A 24,634-nucleotide genomic window follows, 5' to 3' on the forward strand; every position below is an offset into this window, starting at 1 on the left:
GAACATGAGAGGATCTGAGTTCGAGCTCGAGTCCAGCTACGATCCTACCAGGCTCTCGTTTGATGCCGCGGCGTCCCTTCGCAACCACGGCAATTTCCGTCTCCTCCTGCGGCATCTGTGTGATCTTCTGGAGGAATAGCTTCTCTAAGGCCTTGGCCATCAACACAATGTCATCGTTGGGCTGCATGAAGCAACGCAGTTTGTTACATAAACCGTAAAATTTGAACTATAAACCGCGATTTCCCCCACCAGCTTTCATTTAACCCCAGTGGCTTATTCACAGATTTTCCCGATCCCAGGAGATTCACATTCTCGTCTATTCTTAGCTTCTCTTTCACTCTCATAAATCATGTTTACTGTTCATTAAAATATTAATGTGGTATACTTCAAATGCTGCAGTCTAGCAGGGGAATCCGCAAATAAAAAGTTCCAATTAGAAATCCCGCAATTAGCGGGGGATAGGGAGTGGACCAGACTGGCAATAGCGAAAACCTGTGCAGAACTAATTGCCATTACAATTGCATTGAAAAAAAAACACCCCACAAATTCTTGACGGGTGTGCCGAACCATGAATATTCATTCTGTTCCCAGCTACTGACCTTGTTGTAGATGTAGCAATTGGTGAACATAGTGTTGAAGTCATGAATACACTCCTGGGCATTTTTGTAGTAGTGGTTCTCCAGTCTTTTTTTTATGGTACCCATGTCCATTGGGGTTTTGATTATTTTATAATAGTCCTAGAAAGAAGGGGAAAAAGAGAAAATACTTTAAAGGCTAGCTCAACTGGCGTTAGCTAAGATTAAAGGTCAGGTTAGTATCCTTCGTCAACACTTTACTATTGGAATTTAAAATTATCTTAAAGGTCCCGTATTTTGGCTATTTAGACATCCATAGACTTTCTAACATGGAATTAATATCCATCCATCAATTTTCTGAGCTGCTTCTCCTCACTAGGGTCGCGAGCGTGCTGGAGCCTATCCCAGCTATCATCGGGCAGGAGGCGGGGTACACCCTCAATTGGTTGCCAGCCAATCGCAGAGCACATACAAACAAACAACAATTCGCACTCACATTCTCACCGACGGGCAATTTAGAGATGTCAATTAACCTACCACGCATGTTTTTGGGATGTGGGAGGAAACCGGAGTGCCCGGAGAAAACCCACGCAGGCACGGGGAGAACATGCAAACTCCACACAGGCGGGGCCGGGGATTGAACCCCGGTCCTCAGAACTGTGAGGCAGATGCTCTAACCAGTCGACCACCGTGCCGCTGGACTTAATATAAAAGTGTCAATTTCATATCAAAAAACACCTTGGTTTTGTCATACGTGTGTCCAGAAAAGCCCCCTCTGACAGCTACTTCTGTTTGACCCAGTTTTGTATCTGCTTTGTCCATATTTGCCCACCCTCTTTCCTCTGATTGGTTGCCTCCGTGTAGAAGACCCACTTGCGAGAGCACGCTGGCTCGGGGGCGGCAAGGGAAGGAGATCATCTTCCTTAGTGACAAAAGTCTAGAAATTTGTATGACCTGATTTCAGTCCTCTCGGCAGAAAAACATCTGGAACTTAGGAATGCATGGAGGACTAATTCATATTTCACATGTTTACTGAGGCACAATATTATATCCCAAATACTAGAAAAGGTTGGTTTGGCAAAATATCCCCCCTTTAATACTGGATACCATGAGTCACGCTCAGTCAATTCTCATCTTCCATCCATCCATCCATTTTCGGAGCCGCTTCTCCTCACTAGGGTCGCGGGCGTGCTAGAGCCTATCCCAGCTGTCATCGGGCAGGAGGCGGGGTACACCCTGAACTGGTTGCCAGCCAATCGCAGGGCACATAGAAACAAACAACCATTCGCACTCACAGTCATGCCTACGGGCAATTTAGAGTCTCCAACTAATGCATGTTTTTGGGATGTGGGAGGTAACCGGAGTGCCCGGAGAAAACCCACACATGCACGGGGAGAACATGCAAACTCCACACAGGCGGGGACGGGGATTGAACCCCGCACCTCAGAACTGTGAGGCTGACGCTCTAACCAGTCGGCCACCGTGCCGCAATTCTCATCTTTCTAGTCACAATTTTTTATTAAACGTTGACTGCTTGTGGTGTCAGTGCTTGTTTTGCAGTGATTATACACACTGGTAACTTATTATGCACAGTGCAACAGATGAGATGTTTTCTCTTTATAACATGTATAGTGGAAGCTCTGACTGCAATACGGAGTTTTGGTTTAAGGTTTATAATTCCAAAACAGACCAAAATCTCCTAAAAGTCAAAAACATCATGGATGACGTCATGCAAAACCCGAGCACCCACACGTGTTTTGCCTTTTGTGCTTTTTCCTCATGATGACAACAAAGAAGCGTAGCAGTGATGTCAAAAAGGAAGGAAAAGTGTGATGTCGACCAAGAACCGGAAAGAAACTGATTGCGACGTGGGATACCTGCACACATGCCTCTGTCCTGGCTGCTCAGTAGAATATAGCTATAAAACTGCTTAATACAATTGTATGACAGTTAGGAATGTTAAAAAGCACTGTGCATAAAGTCTTGAGGTGACACGCCGTCAGTAATCCTCCCTTTGCCACTAGCGTCTGTCACTCATCAAAGGGTGAGTACACCATTTATATTTTTATCACACAGCAGTTAACTTCTAATTACACTTGTGTGACAGGGGAGAATCTTGAAATTATTACATTTCAAATTGGCTGTAAAACTGACGTCCCATGCCATTAAAACCCATTTTTTCCCCCACTGTTTTATGGACAACATAACATTGTGACCTGGTTTAAGTTTGACATCTATGCGGTTTGTTGATTGAATGCATTAGCCGATAAACAGCATAAGTCTTGCGAAATGACCGGACCAGATTTCCGTTATTTGTGACGTAGATAATTACTAATTATTCAAGTATCTGTCAACTTAGTGGTTTGTACACACCCACTCAGGAAGAATGGCTCAGCGACAACAGCAGCTGCGTCTTATGTAAAGCTTAAACTTTGAGTCACCTGCTAACCTCAGAAGTGTGGAGGAATAAATGCCTTTAATTTATTTTGGGAGAAATTAGCATTTCGGAACCAGAATTGTGCTGTGTTGGAGTATATTTTGTGGAGGATGAGTAAACATAAGCTTACACACAGGCTGGAAGCACATTTCCGGGTTTTGAGCGAGTGACCCCGGTGAGCGGCCGCCACCAAGCTATACAAATGCAGTGCATTAAAAATACATATGTTGTGTTTTACAACAGTACTTAACTATACTTATAACTATGGATGGAATAGCAAAGCTTGCAGTCCTTGTCGCCAAAATGTGCGACAAGGACATATCGAATACTAATGACAAATCTGGCCATCTCAACTGCCAGATGTAAAATACCAACCAAAATAGCTAGTAAAAGGACATCCTGGGCATTTACAGCCCAAATCGTCTTGCAAACCCGATAAAAAGGACATCAAAGATTTTTTTTTTAAATTTATGGCATGGGACAGTTAAATGTATTTCCTATGGGGGAAAATAGCTTCCAAACGCTTGACCAAATCGATCAACCAGAATGTGTTCCACTTAACAAGTCTCTATGGACACTGGGCAACTCAAACTACAGCTCTTCATATAAAGCAAAAACACTTGACTCACAGGTAAATTGAGTTTGATGACATCTACAGGAGAATGAAAGGGCCATGCGAACTGATGTTTCCATAATGTCTTCAGTACCACTTTGAGCAGGTACTATAAAGAGAAAACGAGCACAGTCAGTTGGAAAACCCTGGCTTTTTTGCCACAATAAAGTATAACAAAATGCAGCAGTCCCTGTTTACGCACCTGTAGCTGGTTAGTCTGTCGTTTGGGTCTGGTGGAATTCCCTATTTCGGGTGGTGCGGGGTTCAAGATGTGAGGCTGCGGGGCTGAAGGAGGGTTGTGGCTGCTGCCTGGCTCCAGTCCGTCCCCCATCACAGTGGCGGTTTGCAGCGACCGAGCAGTCAGTTTAGGCAGATTTGACCTGGCAGGGGCAGGTAGGACTGGGGGGATCCCCCTCAGGCCATTCCACTCCTCGCTTGACTCTCTGTTGAACAGCAGGAAGAGTTCTAGGGTTAAAATGCTCTCTTTCTCTCAGCATCAAGAGAAAGACAATGCCTCGTATCCCACAGCACACCTTACACTTGCACTCCTAGTTCCAACAGTCCTCACAAAGAACGTGTTGGGTGTCTGAACGTTATTTGTCGTAAGAATACAAATACACCTACACTAATAGCTGGCAAAACTATCTCAGAGTTGACGATAACCTTTAATCCACAGGTGTCAAACTCAAGGCCCAGCCCGCCACATCATTTTACGTGGCTCATCAAACCAAATAGTTACCTTCATGTTTCTTGCAAAATGGATTTGTTCTTCTCATTTTGGCAGAGAGTCTGTGAAAGAGCAGTTTTTCTTCACTTTAACATTGGCATTTTTTCCATGACTTGATTTCAATTCAAATTTGATTTCTTGTCAACTAGTTATAACTAAATGTAGGGTAAATTGTGTATATTTAATATGACATATGGTTATCATAGCCATACGTCCCTCAGACAAACCAACTATGATATGGCCCGTGATGAAAATTTGTTAAGACACCCTGCTATGAAAGGGACACTATGCAGTTTTTAAACTGCTAGCAATATTTGAGTATAGTCTCATTTCAGTTCCTGCCCCTGCCTCCGCACATCTCTCCAGGAAGAGACAGGTTCGTCGCACTCGCCTGTCCGCCTCAGAGTGCACCTCGGTTGGCTGCGCGAGTGTGACGACGGCCTGCTGGAATTGGCCTGGAGGAAGGGACCACTCCCCTGTGGCCTCCTCAGAGTGTGCCTCGGGTTAGCCGCAAGCGCGTAACATTATATTACGCAATGTTATCAGTTTGACGTATTTTTTGTAATGTACAATATATTACGCAATGTTATCAGTTTGACGTATTTTTTGTAATGTACAATCAATTAAAAATATAAGAGGGGTGATCAACTTACCGGATAACACGGTGAGAAATGTGACCTTACGTACGCACTGGTTTTCCAAGCTCAGCCATGCAGCCGTCCGGGTATAGGACACACACCACCGTTATATATTTTTACCCTTGATTTGAAGTAGTGAGCTGTAAAATTCTCTCCTTTTCAACATCTGTTGCTAACCGGAGTTAAACAAGACGACCAAGAAACTATAATAGGCTGCAGTACGTCCCCGATAGCCTCCGTGTGTGTGCGGTGGGCCTGTGCAAATAATTGATAGACTATTATTCAGTCACTCCTCCTGTCACATTTTTTTGTCCCACAGTGCCCAGGCATAAAATAAGAGGCATTAGATGGAGCCAGAGCAGGGTAATTTTTCAAAAGATCATTTTAATCATATTCTACTGTCAGTTCATACAGACAGTTTAGAAACATTATGACAAAGTTTTTTTAAACTGCAAATTTTCCCTTCAGAGCTTCATTAATTGCATAAAAGCTTTTATTTAACACCCAAACACTTTCACCACCTAACGAGGCTTACCTTTTAAGTTTGTTAGGGAGAGCAATTATGCAAAAACACCTTAACCGTTTCCATGACTCTTGGCATGTGCCAAGGAGGAACATTATAGGACAACATGGTGCAGATGCAGGAATTATTTTCCAACTGCTGTTAACATTCAGAGGGAGGGCATTTTCCATGATTTGTTTCAATATAACTGTGAATAATGCATGAATCTTGACACAATTCTGGTATATCCAAGGAACAACGGGCAAGGACCAGTGCACTGCATGGGGAGATCAAACAAAAGTGCACACATGTAAATGGGCGGAGAGTTAATATGGCATCAGGGATGGCCAAACGAGTGGAAGACAAGGTTGGTCTCAGTGTGCACCAACTAAGCCGCTGTCAACATAGGAATATACAAGGGTTTACATCGAGGTTTCCCATCCGCATATTTTTGTGTACCACCCACACCAAGGAGAACTGCGCCAAGTCAGCTGATCATGTGGTCCCGTACTGTGAGTCACTTAAGCAACTGTCCAAGTCACTGGGCTTTTGTTTACAAAAAATTGGAAGCCAAAATAAATTGCACACAACTAAAGAATAGATGAGATGAGAAACTATGAAAGCTGAAGTTTAATTAGCTTTTTGGTGCTAGAGGAGCAGCCAATTAATTAGGACAGTGATTCCCAATCACTAAAACGAAGCACATAAGTGTGCCCTGAGAGATCATCTGGTGTGCCACTGGAAATTAGCCAGTTTCACTCAATTGGTCTGAAAATAATTATTCAACACCTCTGCGCGCATCCTTCATCCTTCAATTCCTATATCAGCTTTGTTTGTGTTCAACTACACAGGCCACGATGTCACACTGGGTTAACTACATTTGTAACTTGAGATTACATATATAGTACAGTAGTCCCTTATTTAACACAGGTCATGTTCCAGATGCCCCCCCCCCCCCCGAAGTCCATGAAGCAGTGACCATATATCCATTTTATTATTTATATATAAAGTATTTTACATACGATACTAATACAACTCCTTTGTTGCTAAGGCTAGACGTACATCTTCCCCACTAATGAGCAAAATGAATGTGCAACGTCAAATGTTCCTTAAGACTTACATGTTTGTTGCTGTCCCGCCGTTACTTAAATTGCTTGGGCGTTCATCGTGTGGTTGAGGAGGCAGCGACGCGCTCTCTGGGGGTGCAAACCGCAACACAGTGAGTGAGAGCTGCACGCCACCCTAACAGACAAACGAGAGGAAACGAGGGAAGTCAAAAGATAATTGCAGAGAGAAAAGATAATTGCAGAGAGAAAATCAAAAGTGCATTTCCGCAAGATAAACCCATCTGTGTTTATACACTTTGTTGTTTAATATTGACACCATCAAGGTACAAGATAAAGCATTGTTGGAATGTTAGCGGCAGCGCTAAGTAAATATTTTAATCATTTTGCAATTGACTTATTCTTTGAAGCATCAATATTTATTTGTGCAAATGCGGTGTCTTAGGTTAGGACACAGTCATAGCCATGAATGCAATTGTACTAATAATTTCTGAAAGGGGCTTAAATAATACAGCATAAAGAGGCTAACTAAAAAATAATCACTAAAACTACTTATCTTATTATATCGGGAAAAAACGCGGAACAGGACCGATTCTGACAGGGCCAACAACAGCTTGGTTGCCGGGCCACCACTCAAAAAGGCTTACTGTCGACCTTGCAATATAACAATACTCACAGGTATTTAGTCTTTATCCACTATGAAAAACAACTAATATTACAGCAGTTTACTGAGTGGTGGTGACAATCGTCGTGTATACAAGTATGCATGCATTATATAGCCCCTGGTGGCCAAATTACACACACCAGAAGGAGCCGCACAATGAGGATGAAACTATGATGGATAAATGGATTAATTCATCCATCCATTTTCAACACCGCTTATCCTGGTTAGGGTCGCGGGACGCTGGAGCCTATCCCAGCTGACTTCGGGCGAAAGGCGGACTACGCCCTGAACTGGTCGCCAGTCAGTCGCAGGGCACAGATAGACACGGACAACCATTCGCACTCACATTCACACCGTCACTGAGTGGGAACTGAACCCACGCTGCCTGCACCAAAGTCAGGCGAGTGTACCACTACACCATCAGTGACTATGGATTAATTCTTTACATTATATTTTATTTTGTCATTACTGTATGTTTTATGATGTACAATACTGTAAAGTGATATTTTTATTACTGTTATTTTTTTTGTTGGTATTTTATGGGGGGCTGGAACAGATAAATTGTAAACCATCCGTTTTGTATGATTAAAAATCATATGCGATACGAGTGTTCCGAGTTACAACCGTGGTCATGGAATGAATTAAACTCTGAAGTCAAGGTACTTGGGAATTGGTATTTTTGCAGGTTGCAAAGCAACAGCATACACATGCACTAGCGTCATCGAACTTCCACTTCATTTTTTTCCACAATCAATTTAGCTGTAAGCCATTTATTTTTAAGGGTAATGTACGATGAGCTCTAAAATCACGCTTACGTGAGAGCATCTACTATTTACTCTATTAGGTGGTGGTACTTGAACCCTAATCCCACAAATAGCGAGGGTTCATTGTATTTCTAATATTTGTGGGAATATGGAGAGTAGAGGTACAGCTCAATAAATTAGAATATGGCACTCATACATATTGACTCATTATAGACTTGGGGAAATACTTTTCAGAGGGCAAATTCCAGCTCAATTTCTACATTAAAATTCATTTTCATTCATCCGCCGTTAGACAACATAATAGAAGACAAATGCGAGGGGCGAAAAAAAGATGAAATGCCACAAGTGTGGGCGCATTTAAGACTGAGCAGAAAGGCGAACACAGGTGAACCTTGCATTGTTACAACTGCACGCCTCTCAAGCGCATCAATCTCGCAACATCTCCGCCGAAGACGAACAGAACGCAGCACAAGACCAGGTTAATTATGACGAGAGTCACATTTGTTTATTATGACGGTAACAACTACAGTGCGTGTGAGAGTATAACGCGACTGCATTCAGGGTGCCTGTCATATTGGTGAAAGGACAGCTTTGAGTCATGTACTGTAGGTGCAAAAATAACAAAACAAAAAATTCTTGCGAGTAATGTGTTTGGTACTGGCACGTCTTAAGAGAAGGTTGTGAAACATGGCAAAGTTGGTCAGAGAGGACTTCAGAGTAAAATGGACCATTTACCCAAACTAAATGAGTCCAATACTTGTTTCCTCTCAATGACATGCTAAAAATGTGAGCCGCTCAAGTGAAGTTGGACAACATAAAAGCAGTTTATGCCCATTTAATCAATATCTTGTTTTTCTATACTTACAAGAAAATCTAAGTTTAAACTTAAATCTATTTATATATATATATATATATATATGTGGAAAAAAGGAAACCAATTGTTCATTCATTATTAAGTGAAATGGCGCATTTTATCTTGTGTATTCATAATTCCTCTTTAACCAAGCAAAAATATACTTCATCTGAATACTCGATTATTTGGTAAATATTTTAGTAGGATAGTGGAATACTAAAATATTTTCGACACTTACAGTCTTAACTGAGATGCACCTGTATATCTTTAGCAAAATAGCATAATCAAGTCATTTTTAACTAACTGACATCAATAAAAATATCACTGTGTCGCCTAAAAATTTTGTTTTTCAATATATATCAGTGTGGATTATTACTCATCCAGATCATGACAATCCGCAAAGGTTGAATTGCGGCAAGTGGACTCCTTGTTTGTTGAATTTGTTTTGGGTTTTTTTCCCCAAAAAAACGTCCAAAATTACTTGGGTAATTATGATGTCAGGCTAACGATATTTCAACGACAGGATTTATAAATAAAATAACAGAAAATAAAAAAAAAAAGTAGTCACACAATGTGTATAACACGGACTTTTGTTTTTCAGCATGAGGTGACATTTGATGTCTTTCGAGGATGACAAAACTCTCCCTTGAATCGCGAGTTTTGTTAACGTCCTTTGGTTACAGAATCATGACAAGTTTTTTTTTTTTTTTGTACAACATGACGTCAAAGCTCACCCATTTTGTCCTTTAGTACTTACAATATCATCGGATGAATACATCATTGATGCAGGCTCGCAGATAATTACCTCAGCAGTCAAAGAGATATGTTTGCTCGTAGATTTCAACTTCGGTGGAAGGCAGCGATAGGCTGTTAAAATAGCCTTTATGACGTTTTTCAAAGAGGACACATCAAAGAGGAGCTAATTTTACCTACGTAGGAACTGTTAGCCAATGAGCTACTATGTTCATATGTGGTTTTCACGTCTTAAAACAACAGATGGGGTGGGGGACATAAAAGAAGATTAACGTAACACTATGTGCCCGTATTAGCAAACAGGGCAAAAAAAGACAGCATTTATGTCCCGAAAAAAACAGCGACGTGCTTGCCGTTTACACCGCTGTCTTTGCTAACCTTCCATGACTAGCAAGCGCGTCGCCATGTTTCACCAGCAAGTGTCAACTCCGCACGTAAACGGCCTTTCAGAATACAACCAGGACGGCTCGGTATTCACGAAAACTACGTACGTCGTGCTTCACGCGGCCCCCAGCACCACGGCGCCTAGGCTACGCCGTCTGGAACGCGTAAGTTATGTCATGAATACGGCCTACGGGAGCTACAAACAAACAGCCCGAACGGGGCTAGCTGCTTTTTAGCACGAGTGTGAGCTAACGCGCGGTGTTCAGAAATACCACGGAAACCAGCTGAGCTCGAGTATGCCGTGACAAAAAGAGCCGAGAAACAACATGCGCCTGAAGTCGCGTTAGCTTCAAAACACACCAAAACGATCCATCGCGTGTGTGGCCCGAACCGGTGCAAGGCCCCGCGCGAGCACAAGCTCACGCCGAGGATCGCTCTTGACAGCGGGCGGACAAACACCACCGATGCGGGGGCCTTAATGCGGTTTTACCGGACCCCGCCGGATTCCCACATACGCCGGCAGCACCCAAGCAAGACCAATTAGGGTTATTTATACCTGGCTGAGTCGGTTGTCAGCGTTCGGAGGACCTTCCTCACCCCAAATCCAGAACAAACAGTCCCGTTCGACGTCGATGACGTCAGACGCACGACGGGAGGGCGGGACGCCGCTGTCAGTGTCAGGCGAAGCACCGCCCCCTCCCCGGGCATATTACGCAACCATTTGCAACCATTTCAACGTAAAACACCTTAACAAATTATATATTATTATCATTTATATATTTATGTATTATATATTTATATTATTTATTATATTATGGCAACATGGTATCATATTTTTGGTCTAACGTTCTTTTCAACATGAACAGAAAATAATGCCTGTAAAATGTTTTGTCCGTAGTAATTAACTTTTTATTTATTTTTTAACCCAGAAGTCCCTTTAAATGATGCCCCCCCCCCCCCAAAGGTGTTTTTTTTTTTTTTTTTTTTTTTTTTTTTTTAAAGAGACATATTTGCAACTTAAATGAAAATAAATAGAAATGCAGTTTTTATATAATTTATTGTGTCCCAATATTGCATTCAGTGGTTAGGCTAAATGGCACGGAACCCTGTGCCAGACCCACCTGTGGCACACCCGCCCCCTCCAACAGACACACACACACACACACACGTGTATTTTCTTTAAAATTGCTAAAACTCATCTTTATGTCTCAAAAGTGTTCTCTGTCAATTGACTGTCTGTTGCCATACTCCCAACTACCGCAGACAAATTCCTTGTGTGTTTTTTGGACATACTTGGCAAATAAAGATGATTCTGATTCTGATTAAAACCCATTTTTATTCTTTGCCTTTTCAACTCAGCATGAGACCCTGCAGTTTTTTTAAAAAGTTGAAATTATTGTATCGTTTTAATTGTCCTATGTTTAACTTTTATGTTTTGAGTTTAACATAATGCACAGCACTTTGTGTGTAGCTGAGCTTGTTTTTAAAGTGCTCTATGAGTAAAGTTGAGTTGAGAAAATATTTACAATACAAATAAGAATACAGCAGCAGCAAAGAACAATTAGAATCATGGAACCAAGCAGAATTAAAAACACTAATCTTGCATTGCACAAATAATTTAAAAAAATGAATTACTCAAATTAATTAAAATGTTATTATTGTAGTCTTCCCCCCCCCCCCCCCCTAAATGTGCTTGCCTCCTTTGATGCAAACTAGTCTATGATGTCCTTGTACGGTATCTGCTCCCCAACTGTGTGGTTGATGTTTATGATGCTGAGGCCAGTTAAACGTTCCTGGGTCATGTCGGCCTCAAGTGGGCTTTGCAGAGGATGCCTCCACAAGGGGGCGCTAATTCCCCATACAACGCCATTGAATGACATGTCATGCATGACATTAATACAAACTTTTAAGTGGCGATGAGCCCCTTTATTTATTGCTTTGTCCATCGTCTCTATACTTTCCTATCATACATCCGTTTCATTCCTTTCTTAGTGTATACCAACCTTTGTCCAGAGAGCAAAATGGCCGTTGTTATATAGGCAATCAAGATACTTTTAACAAAGGTCAGGAGCAAAATAAACTCAATAGATGATCTTGAATTCCCAGTTATAACTGTCTCTTGTGGTAAACCATACCTGGTGGTGGACTATACGATGAGTTCTTTCTACTTTGACCTGCTCATTTCAGGTGTACCTAATGTTTTGGCTTATCTACATATAGGATTGTATACTTTTGTATGTGGACTGAAGGAACAGAAAGATCATAAGAGTGATACGGTTGTTTACTCAAGTTTATTCATGACACTGTAGAATACTTACATTTATATTGAGAAGAAACAGACAATTGTTCAATTCACCCCGGCTGTAAAACAACAAAAAAAGTTGACAGCTGGGTAAAAACTAACCATTAATATTAGCAATGGGCAGAATGCTATTTGTAGGCTGACAAAACTGTTTTATACATACAAATTGCCTTGAAACTATTGAACAAAGTAATGACAATTAAGATTAACGAACAAAAAGGCACACAAAAAATAAAAGCAATAAACATGTTTTTGTATAGTATGGATTGGTATCAAACTGCCATTTTCCAAATGCATGTCAAACTACTCCACAAAGTATATACACGAACATGAATGTGGAAGGAAGTGAAAAATTGGTTACATATTGTTTCGTTGTGTGTCATGTGTCTGCTTCATTCGCCATCGAGAATGAATCTAAAAGTCACTCTTTGTGCTCATCATCTTCAACAGCGGTGGCCACCTCCGCTCCGTCCTCGTCGTCGTCAACTTCATCGTGGACCACGTATCCCTCGACGTCGCCTTCCTCCTCCTCCTCCTCTCCGACTTCAAACCCTTCTTCCTCCTCCGCCTCACCCTCCCGCATCACCTGCTCCTCCTCTTCACCTTCCATGCCCGCCAGCGTTGCCTCCTCCTCCTTCTCCTTCTTCTCGTCGTCTGCCATCTTTACTTCCTCGGCTGCTTCCACCTCAGCTGCCTGCTGGGCTGCTGCCTCTGCCGCTTCGGACTCTTTCTCAACAGTGACGGCCGCCTTCTGTTCCTCTGTTGCGTCGACCACCATGGAGTTGGATGCATCCTGGCCCTCCTGGTTACCAGTAAATGGATTTTCTCCCTGTAAAAAGTAACAAGGCTTTATGGTCTCTCTCTTTTGTCTGTGTGGTTCAATTAGCCAAAAAATTTACATATACGGTAATACAAAAATAATGGCAAACGGGGAGCAGCAATAAGGGAAAAAAAAAATATCACATCATTGCACAATAAGTTTTTAAATTGTAGTAATGTATTGTAATTTGAGTAGGGCTATTTTATTTTTAATTGTTAAAAATTCACATTCAGATCTTTTTGGGACCTATCTTCAGTTATTCACTGAAAAACTCATCCAATTTATTTTTTGTGCTCAGGCCAAAGCAATAAAAGTATTACTTTTGCGCCATCTTGTGGAATCTTGGTTTTAGTTTTATTTCATTGATGGTGAAAGTGTTTTTGTCTGTTTGCCGTTTTTGTTGGCAAACCTTGAATGCACCCTGTACACAGTCAAAAGTGAAACATAGCCCGGCTAGTCTGAAGAGTGGACCCAATGAGTGAACGACTGATTGGTTTGGAAGACGCCACACCTGAAAATTCCAGACTGAAAAAGCTTTTTGCATTAAAGGGGAAACGTCTTCAATGAACAACAGTCCAGTTGCCTCGACTCAACATTTGCAGATTTCCGTGTAGTCTACTTTACGCCTCAAGGAGCAAGAATCTAGCTGGTTCCACGGGTGTGATGTTAATTTCAAATCGACAGCAGAGGGCGACATTGCCGAACATATGGCGGCCCCATGAAATGGATACAAATTGATGAATTCATCTGTTGAATTAATATTCCACGAGATCAATATCAATCCGAATACTGAGTTTAGACCAGTGGTGGCACATACAATGTATTCTTACAAGTCCCTGGGGACAATGGGAAGGTGGGGATTGGGTAGTTACATGAATAACTTTGGCAGAGGTGGCTTCACACCAGTGCCAATCATTTGCAGTCTGGACATGAAAGGGTTAACATCGGCTCTAGAGTTGGGTCTCAGTCTCCAAAAACACCACTATATTTTATTGACATTTTCGAAAAACAGTTCAGAAAAAAAAAGCCAACTTGGCAGGACTTCGTTGCAACGCCCCAGGCCAGCCCTAGCTTGTCATAGTAACAAACACTTTACTTGACATTTGCGTAACAGAACTGCCCTCCAAAACAGTGATGTCAACCAGAGTGCAACAAGTAGATGTTGAACATTTTTATCCTTTATGTATTTTGACTGAAGAATGTAAGCGACCTTTTGTTAATGAACTGATTTAAATAGTGGAAAACTATTCCCCTTTAAAGCCTTGGAAGTCAGTCTTTTGAGCTGCATGACACTGTACCTTGAGGTAGCTCTCCAGCTTCTTGCCAATGACTTTGTGGTTGAGGATGCTGCGTGCAACAGACAGGCTGGCTCTCTTCGATTGCTCCATCATTCCCTTGAAGTGCAAACAGGGCAGTCCGTCAGACACACAATCCACTTACATTTGTAAAGCACATTTAAAAATAAATAAAATGGGGATGACCGAAGTGACGTAACATTTCATAAAACGAGGACATTAAAACAATGTAATACAGAATATAAAAACGAACATGATATGAAATAAAACAATACAGCGTTAGTAAGGAAATGAAATAAGAAAAAGCTCGCAACTCAAAAGCATCCATCAATATACCTTGCGATTGTAGTTGTGGTCGTGGGACTTGATGTGCTTTTGAATCAGGTGAAGCTCCATGGGAATGAAGATGTCACATGCACTGCAGTGTGCAGCTTCCACTTTCTTCAAGAAGTGCTCCATGCCAAGATCTGCAACAGAGTATGCAAAACAACCGCAATCATCAATTGTTTGACTTTTCTTCTCTAATCAGAGCATCAGGCCCTTCCTTGGCTGCTGTCACCTACCCTTAGTGAGGTCCTGGTCTCTGTACATCTGGCAGATGGCAGCACTGTGGTTCTCCAACTGCCTGACCATTTGGTCCGTTTTCTGGAACTTGTTCTGCAAATACTCCTAGGAATCAAACAGTGAGAGACAGTTAAAGTTTTCGCTTGTGTGCTGCACATTTGTTCTGTTCAGTCACAGAGGATTTTTTTTGTATAAGAACTATTTCTTCATACTGTGGTCAGGGGTGTTTATATTAAGCAGAGTACCAGTTGTCAGTTAGTGATAAAGCTTTTCTATCAGAATGAGGCATGCTGTTTTTCCCAGCAAAACATTTCAGCCAATGGTGAAATGTTTATATTTCAGAATGTGCTGCGCTGCATGTAGTAGTACTTTTTCTTTCAACCCCACTGTAAATGTTAGCAGGACAGGTAGCACATCGGTCGAGCAGGCCAACACGACGTCTATTAGAGGAGAGCGGACGCCTCGAAATAGTCAGTAAAAACAGGACAAGCAATTTCTTAAAATCCAAATACCACAAAGAAGCATATAACTATTTTTGAGTTGGTGAGTGCTAATCAATCACCTGCAGGAAGTCTGTGGTCGGCTTGGACAGCTGGCCTGAGAGGAACTTGAAGTGGTCCTTGTGGAAGCGACTCTCCAAATGACGTTCCATCTCCTCCTTGTAAAAGGATCGAAACTTGCACACAGAGCATGCAAACATAACCCTGGAGGGAGGAAATGAGAAGTCGCTGTTTAAGGCTGCTCTGATGTTGAACGGCAGTACGAAGAACTGCTTATGCTCACTGGTAGTGGCCAGAGAAAGTTCTTTTGCTCACCTCTCCTGAAAGCCCCTCTTCTTTTTCATTTTTGCAGACTTGGCTGGGGCTCGGGGAGAAGTTTGCTTGTCCTGTGCTGCCTTCTTCTCAGCGCCCTCATCCTGTTTCGCCGCACCTGAGAGGAAAATGAGAGTAGAACTTAGTTGTGCTGAGAAACTGACACCATCAGCAAAAACTATTTATAGCATTACCATCGTTATAAAAGCATTGGATTACATGAGCTTCAGATGGTGTATCTAATGTCATGACCAGTGTTTCTCACATGGCATTGTCAGATAAAGTTCAACCTCACTAACAAGCATTGGGAAAAGACTGCTCACCTGAATCGCCATCAGTAGTCTCCTGAGAAGTACAAAAAGGCCATCAATCATTTGGCACAGATGGCAGTTGAGCCAAAAGACATGCAGACACGGTTCTAGTGACCCAATTTGTTCCCCCCATGTGGTCTAGTTCTGATACTCACCTCAGTTGCATTAAGCTCCTCATTGTTGTCACCATTTTTGTCTGCTTTCACTGCACAGACAAGAAGTTGATCACTTGTTTTCTAATGGGCCCACAGCAGTTTAAACGACTAAAACTTACCTTGAGAAGCGCCAGTGTCGGTGCTTTCAGTCTTGTTTATTTTAGATTCTGGCTCATCGGCAGGAGTGAGCATCTGCTTTCGTTTCTTCTGGACATCATTTTGTGGTTTTACCTGCTGAAGTTGAACCCCAAACAAACTTGAGATAGAGTAAAAAATACATTTGCTTCAATTTTATTTGGCTGTTGAGCACACACACACAAAAAAAAAAAATCAGTGCTAAACAAAAGGGTACAATCCTTATTTGATTTAATCAGTGAACACGAACACTTGATTATTACACTCACCTGTAGTTAAATTTCTGTGGATTACAATTTTATCAAAATCTGCCTTACTAGACTTTCACTGGTATCTACTAGATTTTGGAACATTAGTTAAGTTTGAAAAGTATCTTTGTGCACGCACATCTCAAATCGTACTTGCAGTCAATGGTCCAAATTTGTGGGGGTGTGTTGTATTAAAGAAAGGTTTTCTGACAGATCTGTTGGGGTGTACTCATTTATATTGACGTGCCAATCACCAATACAGTGGATATAAAAAGTCTACACATACAGTCAAGGTGTAGGGATTTATGTACCATTCCAAAGCGCAGTCAGTGTTGGCACAAAATATTGGCTTCTGTGAGAACGCAAAAACGTCAGGAAAAGCCTACGAGAACATCTGAACTTTATTTGGGGTTAATCAGTGGCAGGTGTGCGCTGACTCCCATTTAACATGAATTTGAATGTGACTGGTTAATTCTGAACACAGCCACGTTCACAGTTATGAGAGTGTACTTGGGCAACAACATTATATCGGCTGTTTTTTTTGGGTTTTTTTTTTGCTTATCCAGCCCCCCCCCCCCCCCCCCCCCCCCAAAAAAAAATTCAACTGACTTTTACAAGTTTGAAGGTCACATTTATGGAAAATGAGATTATCTTATCTTGGTGTGTCATTTGTTTTTTATGTCACAGAAACCTGGCATTTGAACATGGGTGTGTCCACCTTTTATATTCACTGCACAATTCAAGAAACACCTCTAACTTGGGTAAAATGCCACTGAAAATGTTTAAAGGGGCCACAATTTTGTCATTTTCACTTTCCATTGGCTAATATACACAGTAGCTTTTTGCATGAAATAAATTATGAATCCCAAAAGATATATGTATAACAGCACATCTAACCAAGAAAATAATTAATGCAGTGAGAAGCACAAGTTGCGTTTAACTTACAAAAGAGTAGCATTCAATGAGGAAGTTGACATTTACAATTGAATCTAGTTAATAAATAGTAGGCTCAGTTTGGGGGGGCCGCTGATGTTTTAAATGTCGGCACAGAGTGGACACTAACATGAAAGGCGGGCTTGCCAGTTGGTCTATGGTTGAGAAAGGTGGGAATCAGAACAGGCTCTTGGCCAGTATCTGAGTAGGGCTTCCTAATTTGGCAGGAGGTACTTACTTTGTTAAGGGGTCTCTTGCGGCCTCGCTGGCGGCCGGCCCGTGGGCCCCCTCCAAAATGCCTCCCGGGAAAGTCGTGGGGCCCTTGGGAGGGTCCCTGGTGGAAACCTCCACTCTCTGAGTACATGCGGTTGGACAGGAGGGATGGGAGCTTGCCTCGACCACCTCCTGGGGAGTGACCGCTTCCCCGGCCACCTCCGCCTAATGACATGGGGTCTGACCTGTAGCTCCCAAACCCTCCGCCAGATCCTCGACCCCCAGAACCTCCGCCCCTTCTGGGGGAACGACGGCCTGCTCCGGCCCATCCTCCCCCACCAGAGCCACTGGTGAAGGACTCTCTCATATTCTGTCGCATTTTAGCAACTCCATAGGAAGAGGAGAGGCTGTTGAAGCCGCCTCCCCCTCCTTGCCCCATGCCCCCCCCGAAGCCCGAGCCTCCTCGCTGGCCCAACAGCATGTTGTCACCACGGCCATCATCACAACCATAGCTACTGCCACCAGATCTGTAGAGATCTCGGGAGGAGGAGGAGAGTGAGTCGAAAGACTCGAACTGGCCAAACCTGCGGGATGGAGGGAGAGGGTTGATAGAGAAGAGCAGAGAGCAAGGCAGGAGGCAGGGAGGGCCGTCAGGTTTGGATTTCTCCACATGACACTCATTCGCCTCCAGTGTTGCCATTTTCTTGTCAGATCACAAGACGGACACCCACCAAAAGTATGGTCTGCTTGCAGTATTTTACAGTAAAATATAGGAAATCAGCTCTGATTGTTATATTAACAAGAACTCTTCCAACTATATTTTCAGTCAGAGGTCAACCAGTGTTGCCAGAAGTGAGGCAAATTTTCTTCCTCTTTACAGGATGAACAATGATCAGACCAACAGAGCCAGTAGTGCTTTGAGACTAACAGATTATAGTGAATACAAAAACAACGAGTTTTTTCCCATAGGTTATAGGTACATCAGACAGCCTTTCATGAGCAATTCACTGTATCGTAAAGGCCAGCAGCTTTAAACTCATCTTTTGTGTGAAACATAAAACCAGAGCGCAAGGTTAGGTCACATGGATGAGAACAACAATGCTTGTGAATAAAGTAAAATAAAAAAATTTGAAGACAGAGAACAACGTTCAAGAAGTGAAGAATGAGTCAACATCAAGTACCCCGATACCAGCTAGAAAAAGCAAACTGTCACCTGTGACTTGGAATGTGCACTAAAAAAATGGACCGTAAGTGAAGAGCAACAGAACACGTCGTCTCTGGACTGTTGAGACATGTCGCTTTCGTCACAAAAAAACAAAACCTGCCGCTTTATTTATTTTTTTAATAGGTCATGTGTCTTAAATACAGCTCATTTAAAACACATAGCAAAGAGTAAGTTGAGGAGATAACTGAACTTGGCCAATCAGACGAGGCAACTAAGATGCAAAAATAAATACAAAATGGCTTACCTGTCACCTCGGCCCCCTTTCATGCCCCCCTCCAACTGAGTGAGCATGTCCAAGCGCTGATTAATCTTGGCAATCACTTCGTCCGCATGAGTTATCTTTTGGTGCAGCATGGATGACCCAGAGAGGCCTCTCTTGGAGTTGCCGCCACCGTAGCCCCCGTAACCCGACATGGAATTCTTATAATTCCCACCAAATAGATCAAAGTTCCCAGAACCTAATACAGATTACAGTATTAAATAGACAAACTATAACGTCAACTATTCATTCATACACCAACCGGACGGGAGATTTCTGTCAGAATGAGAATGATTAGCACATTGGAAACTCATCCATGGGTAAATAATCCATTTTCTGAAATGGTGGACTCTGATCCAATAGACATTGTGTTTTTTTTTTTTTTTTTTTTTAACACCCCACTTGAATATTAATCTAAAACAGGGTACACACATACAGATAATCGGGCAGAATTTTACCATACCCTAATCAAAGTCAGCAAAAGTTTAATTCTCCAATGTCCCTGAAAGATTATCCTGTTGTGTGGGGTCCCACTTCTCATCCTTGTTTCCTCGTCCTAGCAGCTGCGACAATACTTTAGCACACCAGTGCTGCTTGCTTCTCTTTACTCAACGTGGCACACCACAGTGCGTTCGTTGCCCAGCCGGTTACCTCCGTCGCTGCCCCCTGATGAGAGTGCTACTGGCTCAGCTGAAGCCGAGCAGCGTATTGAAGAGAGGTCGACGGGGCTCAGGAAACTAGGTGCTTGCCGGATGGCGGCTGCCTTGCTTGAGGAGTTAAGCATCCATTTTGCAGCGCATAATTTGCAGTCGCTTCAAAGTGTTCCATCTCCAAACGGCTGCCACTCGGAAAGTATTGGTCATTTGTATAGTATCTGGGAATTTTACCAGTACCGAGCACTGTACAAATGTTTCGTATCACCACCATCGATACATCCCTAGTGTTGTGTATTATGTTGGTCAACTGGAGTACGTTACACACTATTAAGAGATCATATTTGGGGTCTCTCACATTTAAAAAATAATAAGTATGCGTGTACCCTTACACACTATTAAGAGATCATATTTGGGGTCTCTCACATTTAAAAAAAAAATAAGTATGCGTGTACCCCACTTATCAATCTACCCATCTGTAGTTGAGTAAATTAGCAAACGCTGTATATTTTAAATATACTCCCACTCCATTAGATTAAGTGTATTTTGTACATTTGTACTGTAATTAACATTACAGGGAATCACTAACAGAAAATTTATGCTATATACGTAACGTAGTCAAGACCACTTGGTTGCTTAATATCAATTGCTACAATTAATTAAATACTACAATTTAGGATTTTAAAACTTAATCACTTACCTCTGTTGCCAGACCCTCCACCACCCCAATTGGAAAAACCTGCAAGTTTCAAGAAAAATAGTGTCAAATTTTGGCCAAAAGTGAGACATTTATTGTACATTTAGGATTAAGAATTGCAACTGGAGATGCATTTCTTGGGAGAAAAAGAGTACGATCTACATTGTTAGCATTTCGTCGATGATTGTTTTTTTTTTTTTTTTAAATCATGCTGTGAAGCTTAGCTACGGCGAGCTTTGGAGACATTTTGTACGGACAGCCATTTTGATATCGGTAGCAAATGTCTCTTGTTGCACTTACTAATTAATTAACTTTACGAAATGTGTTATCTATTAGCATTAAAACGTGCTAAACGCGCACAAGCTGAGGGCTAAGCTAACAATGAGCCTTGCCGACGAGTTAGCTTAGCATTAGCGCTTTCTGACGAAGGAGCTAACAACGGTTCTGCTATTGGAACGTTCATTCATACAAACGCCCATTTTAACATATAAAAAGGTTAATTTAGATTTGTCAATTACCCCCCAAAAAAGAGACTTTAATTTGTGGGCCAAAAAAACAAAAGAACTTATGCAGCTTCCACTATACAGCGCATGTTCCCAATGGGCTAGGCTAGCAGCTAACGGTCATCTAAAAATAAATATATAAAGCGATGGATGTAATACATAGCAAGTGGCTATGATTATAACTACGTACGCCGCGAACAATAGATCCGTACTTACCTGAGCCGTAGTTTCTGCCTTCCATCGTATTTCTTGGCCTTTTGAACACAAGTAGGCCGAGAAGCGCTTGTTCCTCCTTTACGCACACAACAGAATTTTTTTTTTCTTTGCGCAGAAACCCACGCACACGACACCAATGGCTCACGTCACGTGATTACAATGACGTCACTCTCTGTGTCACACAGCCGCGAAAGGGCGTGGCCAACATGTCGTTCTTGAGCAGGGGCTGTTGTCAAACTACCACGAGGATCATCAAAGTCTTCAGTCAATCAATGTTATTTTGGTGCACAAAAGTAACAGAAAAATGTCAAAATATAGAAGAAGAAAAAAAACATCACAATAAATAATCTATGGACATAAAGTATATAGTAATGTAACAAAACGTCACCATTCACAGAGATAAAGATCTTTTCATTCAATTACATCTAATGTTCTAAACTACAGAAGCGTATTGCCTTCACTTGGACAAAAAAAATAAGAATCCTGTTTTTCGGAGTAATTTTTTTGAGGGCTTTATTGATTTATTATTAAAAACAGGTGGAAAAACATTTGTCAGAAAAAACAGAAAAAAATACTCAGAAAAACAGAAAAAAAATATTTAAAAAACAAAGCCCTAAAAAAAAATTACTCAGAAAAACAGGAGTTTTTTTTTTTTTTTATCCAAGTGAATGCAATATGCTTCCGTAGTACTAAACACCACATCTGTAAAAAAAAAAAAAAAAAAAGAAAATTAAAGAAAAATAAGAAACCTTGAGAAGGGACCACAGATGGAGGGAATCCACCTTCCAGGATGATGATCAGGCTTCAATGGCTACCAACAATGTGGGCAACATTGATCACATCAAATTATAAGTAGCAGTGCAAGTCCATAAGCTGTTACGAAGCAGCCCGGGAAGTGGTTTAGATGCAGTATCCTCCACAGCAACAGGGAAAACCTCTCTTCATTCATTGCCACCTCGCACCGCAGGCGAGAGAGGCGAAGCGGCACGAAACAGGCCAAAATCCACATTTTACAAGGTTGACTGAGGCAAGGCGGGAGTATAGCCACAGTCTGACTATACAATTATTTGTTTTTCGTAACAGTAACAGATATGTTAATCCAATTTTTGTGGGAATCAGGGGTTGCAGGACTAGTGAGTTTTTGTATTCTTTTCTAAGTCGAGGCCACGTGATTAGTCAATGATGTCATTGATAGTTTTTCAGCCCAATAAGTGGTCTTCGCTGAACTTAGCTGAACATTATTAGAATATTATTATGACTAGGTTATGCTAATTTTCCATTACATGTCCCCTTAAGAAAACAACACAGCAATAACAACAACAACCGTTTTTTTTATACTGTTAATTTGAAATGGCACTAAATGGAGACCTGAAGGAGGAATTTGCTTAAGCCTTCAGAGGGCAGCAGAGTTTTACAATTCCGGTACTGGCACGAAGAGAGGCAAAGAGAGGCACGAAAATTTCTGGTCCGCTCCTTACAAGTAACTGGAGGCAACTATTCACACTCACATTCACAACTCCCGGACAATTTCGAGTCTTCAATGAAGATAGCATTAATGTTTTTTTTGGACTATGGAAGGAAGCCCACACAAGCACGGAGAGAAAATGCAAACTCCTCAGAACTGCGAGGTCATTCAAAGGAGAGATGTCAGAGTGAAATCAAAACAGTGTGCGGATGATGTCTTGCTCAAGGGCACCTCTACGGTAACCAGGAAGCTGACTACTATCTTATTCAACAACCAGTTGCCATTTTTACATTTACACCGCATCTATCGTGAACGTTTCGAGTAGCCCCCCGTGCCCCTTCGCTTCTCACGCAATGGACAATTCCATTTTCCTACCTATATTCTATGTGCTGACTTAATTAAGCAAAATCTGAATCAGAACCAGAATCAGAAGCATCACAAAGATTTAGAGGTGGGTAATAACGCGTGACATTTACTCCGTTACATTTACTCAAGTAACATTTTCGCTAAACTGTACTTGTCAGAGTACTTTAAATGCACAGTACTTTTTACTTTTACTTGAGTGTTTATGTGAAGAAGGATCGATACTTTTACTCCGTTACAATGATCGACATACCGTTTGCTACTTTTATTTATCCATTCATGCGTATGCGCGTCTATTTTTATACTCCATCTTCGACTTCCGCATAGGACGTCCGTTGCGCCAATCAAACGTGAACACTAATGTCATTTGACTCCAATTCACCATTCAGACGACACGAGGCAGTCACATGACCGCGCACGTAGCCTTCGCGAGCCAATCAAAAATTTGTCATCTTGAGAAGAAGAAAAACACAGCCACGCGAATGTGTTTACAGACCAAAATAACAACTGCTTTGTCATGCAGCTCTTAAATTGTGACTACCCAAACTTGGATATTTCAGAACTTGAGAAAACACCTTGCGGTAAGTTGCAGATGTTTTTGCTGTTGTATTGGTAGTGGATGCGGCAAAATTAGCACACGCACACACAATCACTAAGTCTGATGAGCAAACAGCTGCTTCATGAAGTAATTTAAGTGAATAAAGCAAATAATGTTTCTGTAGGGCCCAATGCGTGTGTTGTTGTTTTTTGGGCAGTTAAACATTGAAATGGTGGCAGGTGTGTGTCGACTCCCATAAAAAAAAAAAAAAAATAATATATATATATATATATATATATATATATATATATTTTATTTTTATTTTTTTTATTTGATGTTCATGCTCTGATTTAAAAAAAAAATCAGAAGTTACTCACAAATTACTCTTTTTTTTCCATTGAGTACTTTCTTACTGATAGTCAAGTAAATATTTGTATGACTCCTTTTTACTTTTAATTAAGTCATATTATTCTAAAGTAAAATATTTGGCTACTCTACCCACCTCCGCGAAGATGAGAGGACTAAATCGGATGAAGTAGTAAACTGTATTATGTTGTGTAAGATTCTTTAAATAAATAATTTTTTTGTCCTGTTGACTTTCCCGCTTTCATGAAACCAAAACAGAACCGAAGTTACTCACCACTTACTCAGTACCTGAGTAGTTTTTTTTTTTTTTTTTTTCACTCTCCACCAGTAATTATTTGGAGGACTACTTTTTAGTCTTACTTGAATCATATTATTCTAATGTAACATTACTCTTACTTCAGTGCATTTGCGGTACTCAACTGTACTACTTTAGCCACCTCTGTCCATGACCGGATTCGCCTTGGGCCCCCAAATGACTACATACGCCCCTGGACAGATGTTTTGAAATGAACGCCCCTTATTGCCCCCCTCCCCACCCGCCATTCGCCCACCCATTGGTCTCCACCCAGGCAGCCTCTTCTTTCCTC

General features: G+C 41.6%; 2 protein-coding genes across 11 annotated transcripts in view; both read right to left on the bottom strand.

Moving 5' to 3' along the window:
- Positions 1-10,660, bottom strand: part of LOC133477284 (bromodomain-containing protein 4-like) — a 45,346-nt gene extending 34,686 nt beyond the window's left edge. For 4 of the 9 annotated variants that reach the window (XR_009788274.1, XR_009788273.1, XM_061771888.1 and 1 more), the window contains exons 1-6: positions 10,335-10,505; positions 6,613-6,734; positions 3,828-4,068; positions 3,642-3,734; positions 600-737; positions 49-181 (exon numbers count right to left, since the gene is read on the bottom strand). Coding sequence is in view for 7 of the 9 variants with exons in the window: in XM_061771888.1 (XP_061627872.1) it covers positions 49-181; positions 600-737; positions 3,642-3,734; positions 3,828-3,956 (493 nt within the window). In the remaining 2 variants the exon portion in view is untranslated. Of the gene's footprint in view, positions 1-48; positions 182-599; positions 738-3,641; positions 3,735-3,827; positions 4,069-6,612; positions 6,735-10,334; positions 10,506-10,530 lie in introns of those variants that run through there. The other 5 variants (XM_061771892.1, XM_061771891.1, XM_061771890.1 and 2 more) reach the window with 3 other exon arrangements.
- Positions 10,661-12,246: 1,586 nt separating this feature from the next.
- akap8l (A kinase (PRKA) anchor protein 8-like) lies at positions 12,247-21,473 on the bottom strand. Of its 2 annotated transcripts, XM_061771895.1 has the most exons (14): positions 21,316-21,473; positions 20,600-20,638; positions 19,232-19,445; positions 18,222-18,346; positions 17,788-18,182; positions 16,353-16,467; positions 16,234-16,283; positions 16,091-16,112; positions 15,771-15,885; positions 15,518-15,659; positions 14,955-15,060; positions 14,728-14,858; positions 14,395-14,490; positions 12,247-13,105 (listed from the first exon to the last, which is right to left on the bottom strand). In XM_061771895.1, the coding sequence occupies exons 1-14, from the start codon at positions 21,338-21,340 to the stop codon at positions 12,698-12,700; spliced, it is 1,983 nt and encodes a 660-aa protein (XP_061627879.1). In that variant the 5' UTR covers positions 21,341-21,473; the 3' UTR covers positions 12,247-12,697. The 2 variants fall into 2 exon arrangements, with proteins under 2 accessions (XP_061627879.1, XP_061627878.1); XM_061771894.1 differs by having other exon boundaries at positions 17,788-18,346.
- Between the last annotated feature and the right edge of the window lie 3,161 nt (positions 21,474-24,634).

Source organism: Phyllopteryx taeniolatus, chromosome 4 (assembly GCF_024500385.1).
Source record: "Phyllopteryx taeniolatus isolate TA_2022b chromosome 4, UOR_Ptae_1.2, whole genome shotgun sequence".
NCBI lineage: Eukaryota > Metazoa > Chordata > Actinopteri > Syngnathiformes > Syngnathidae > Phyllopteryx > Phyllopteryx taeniolatus.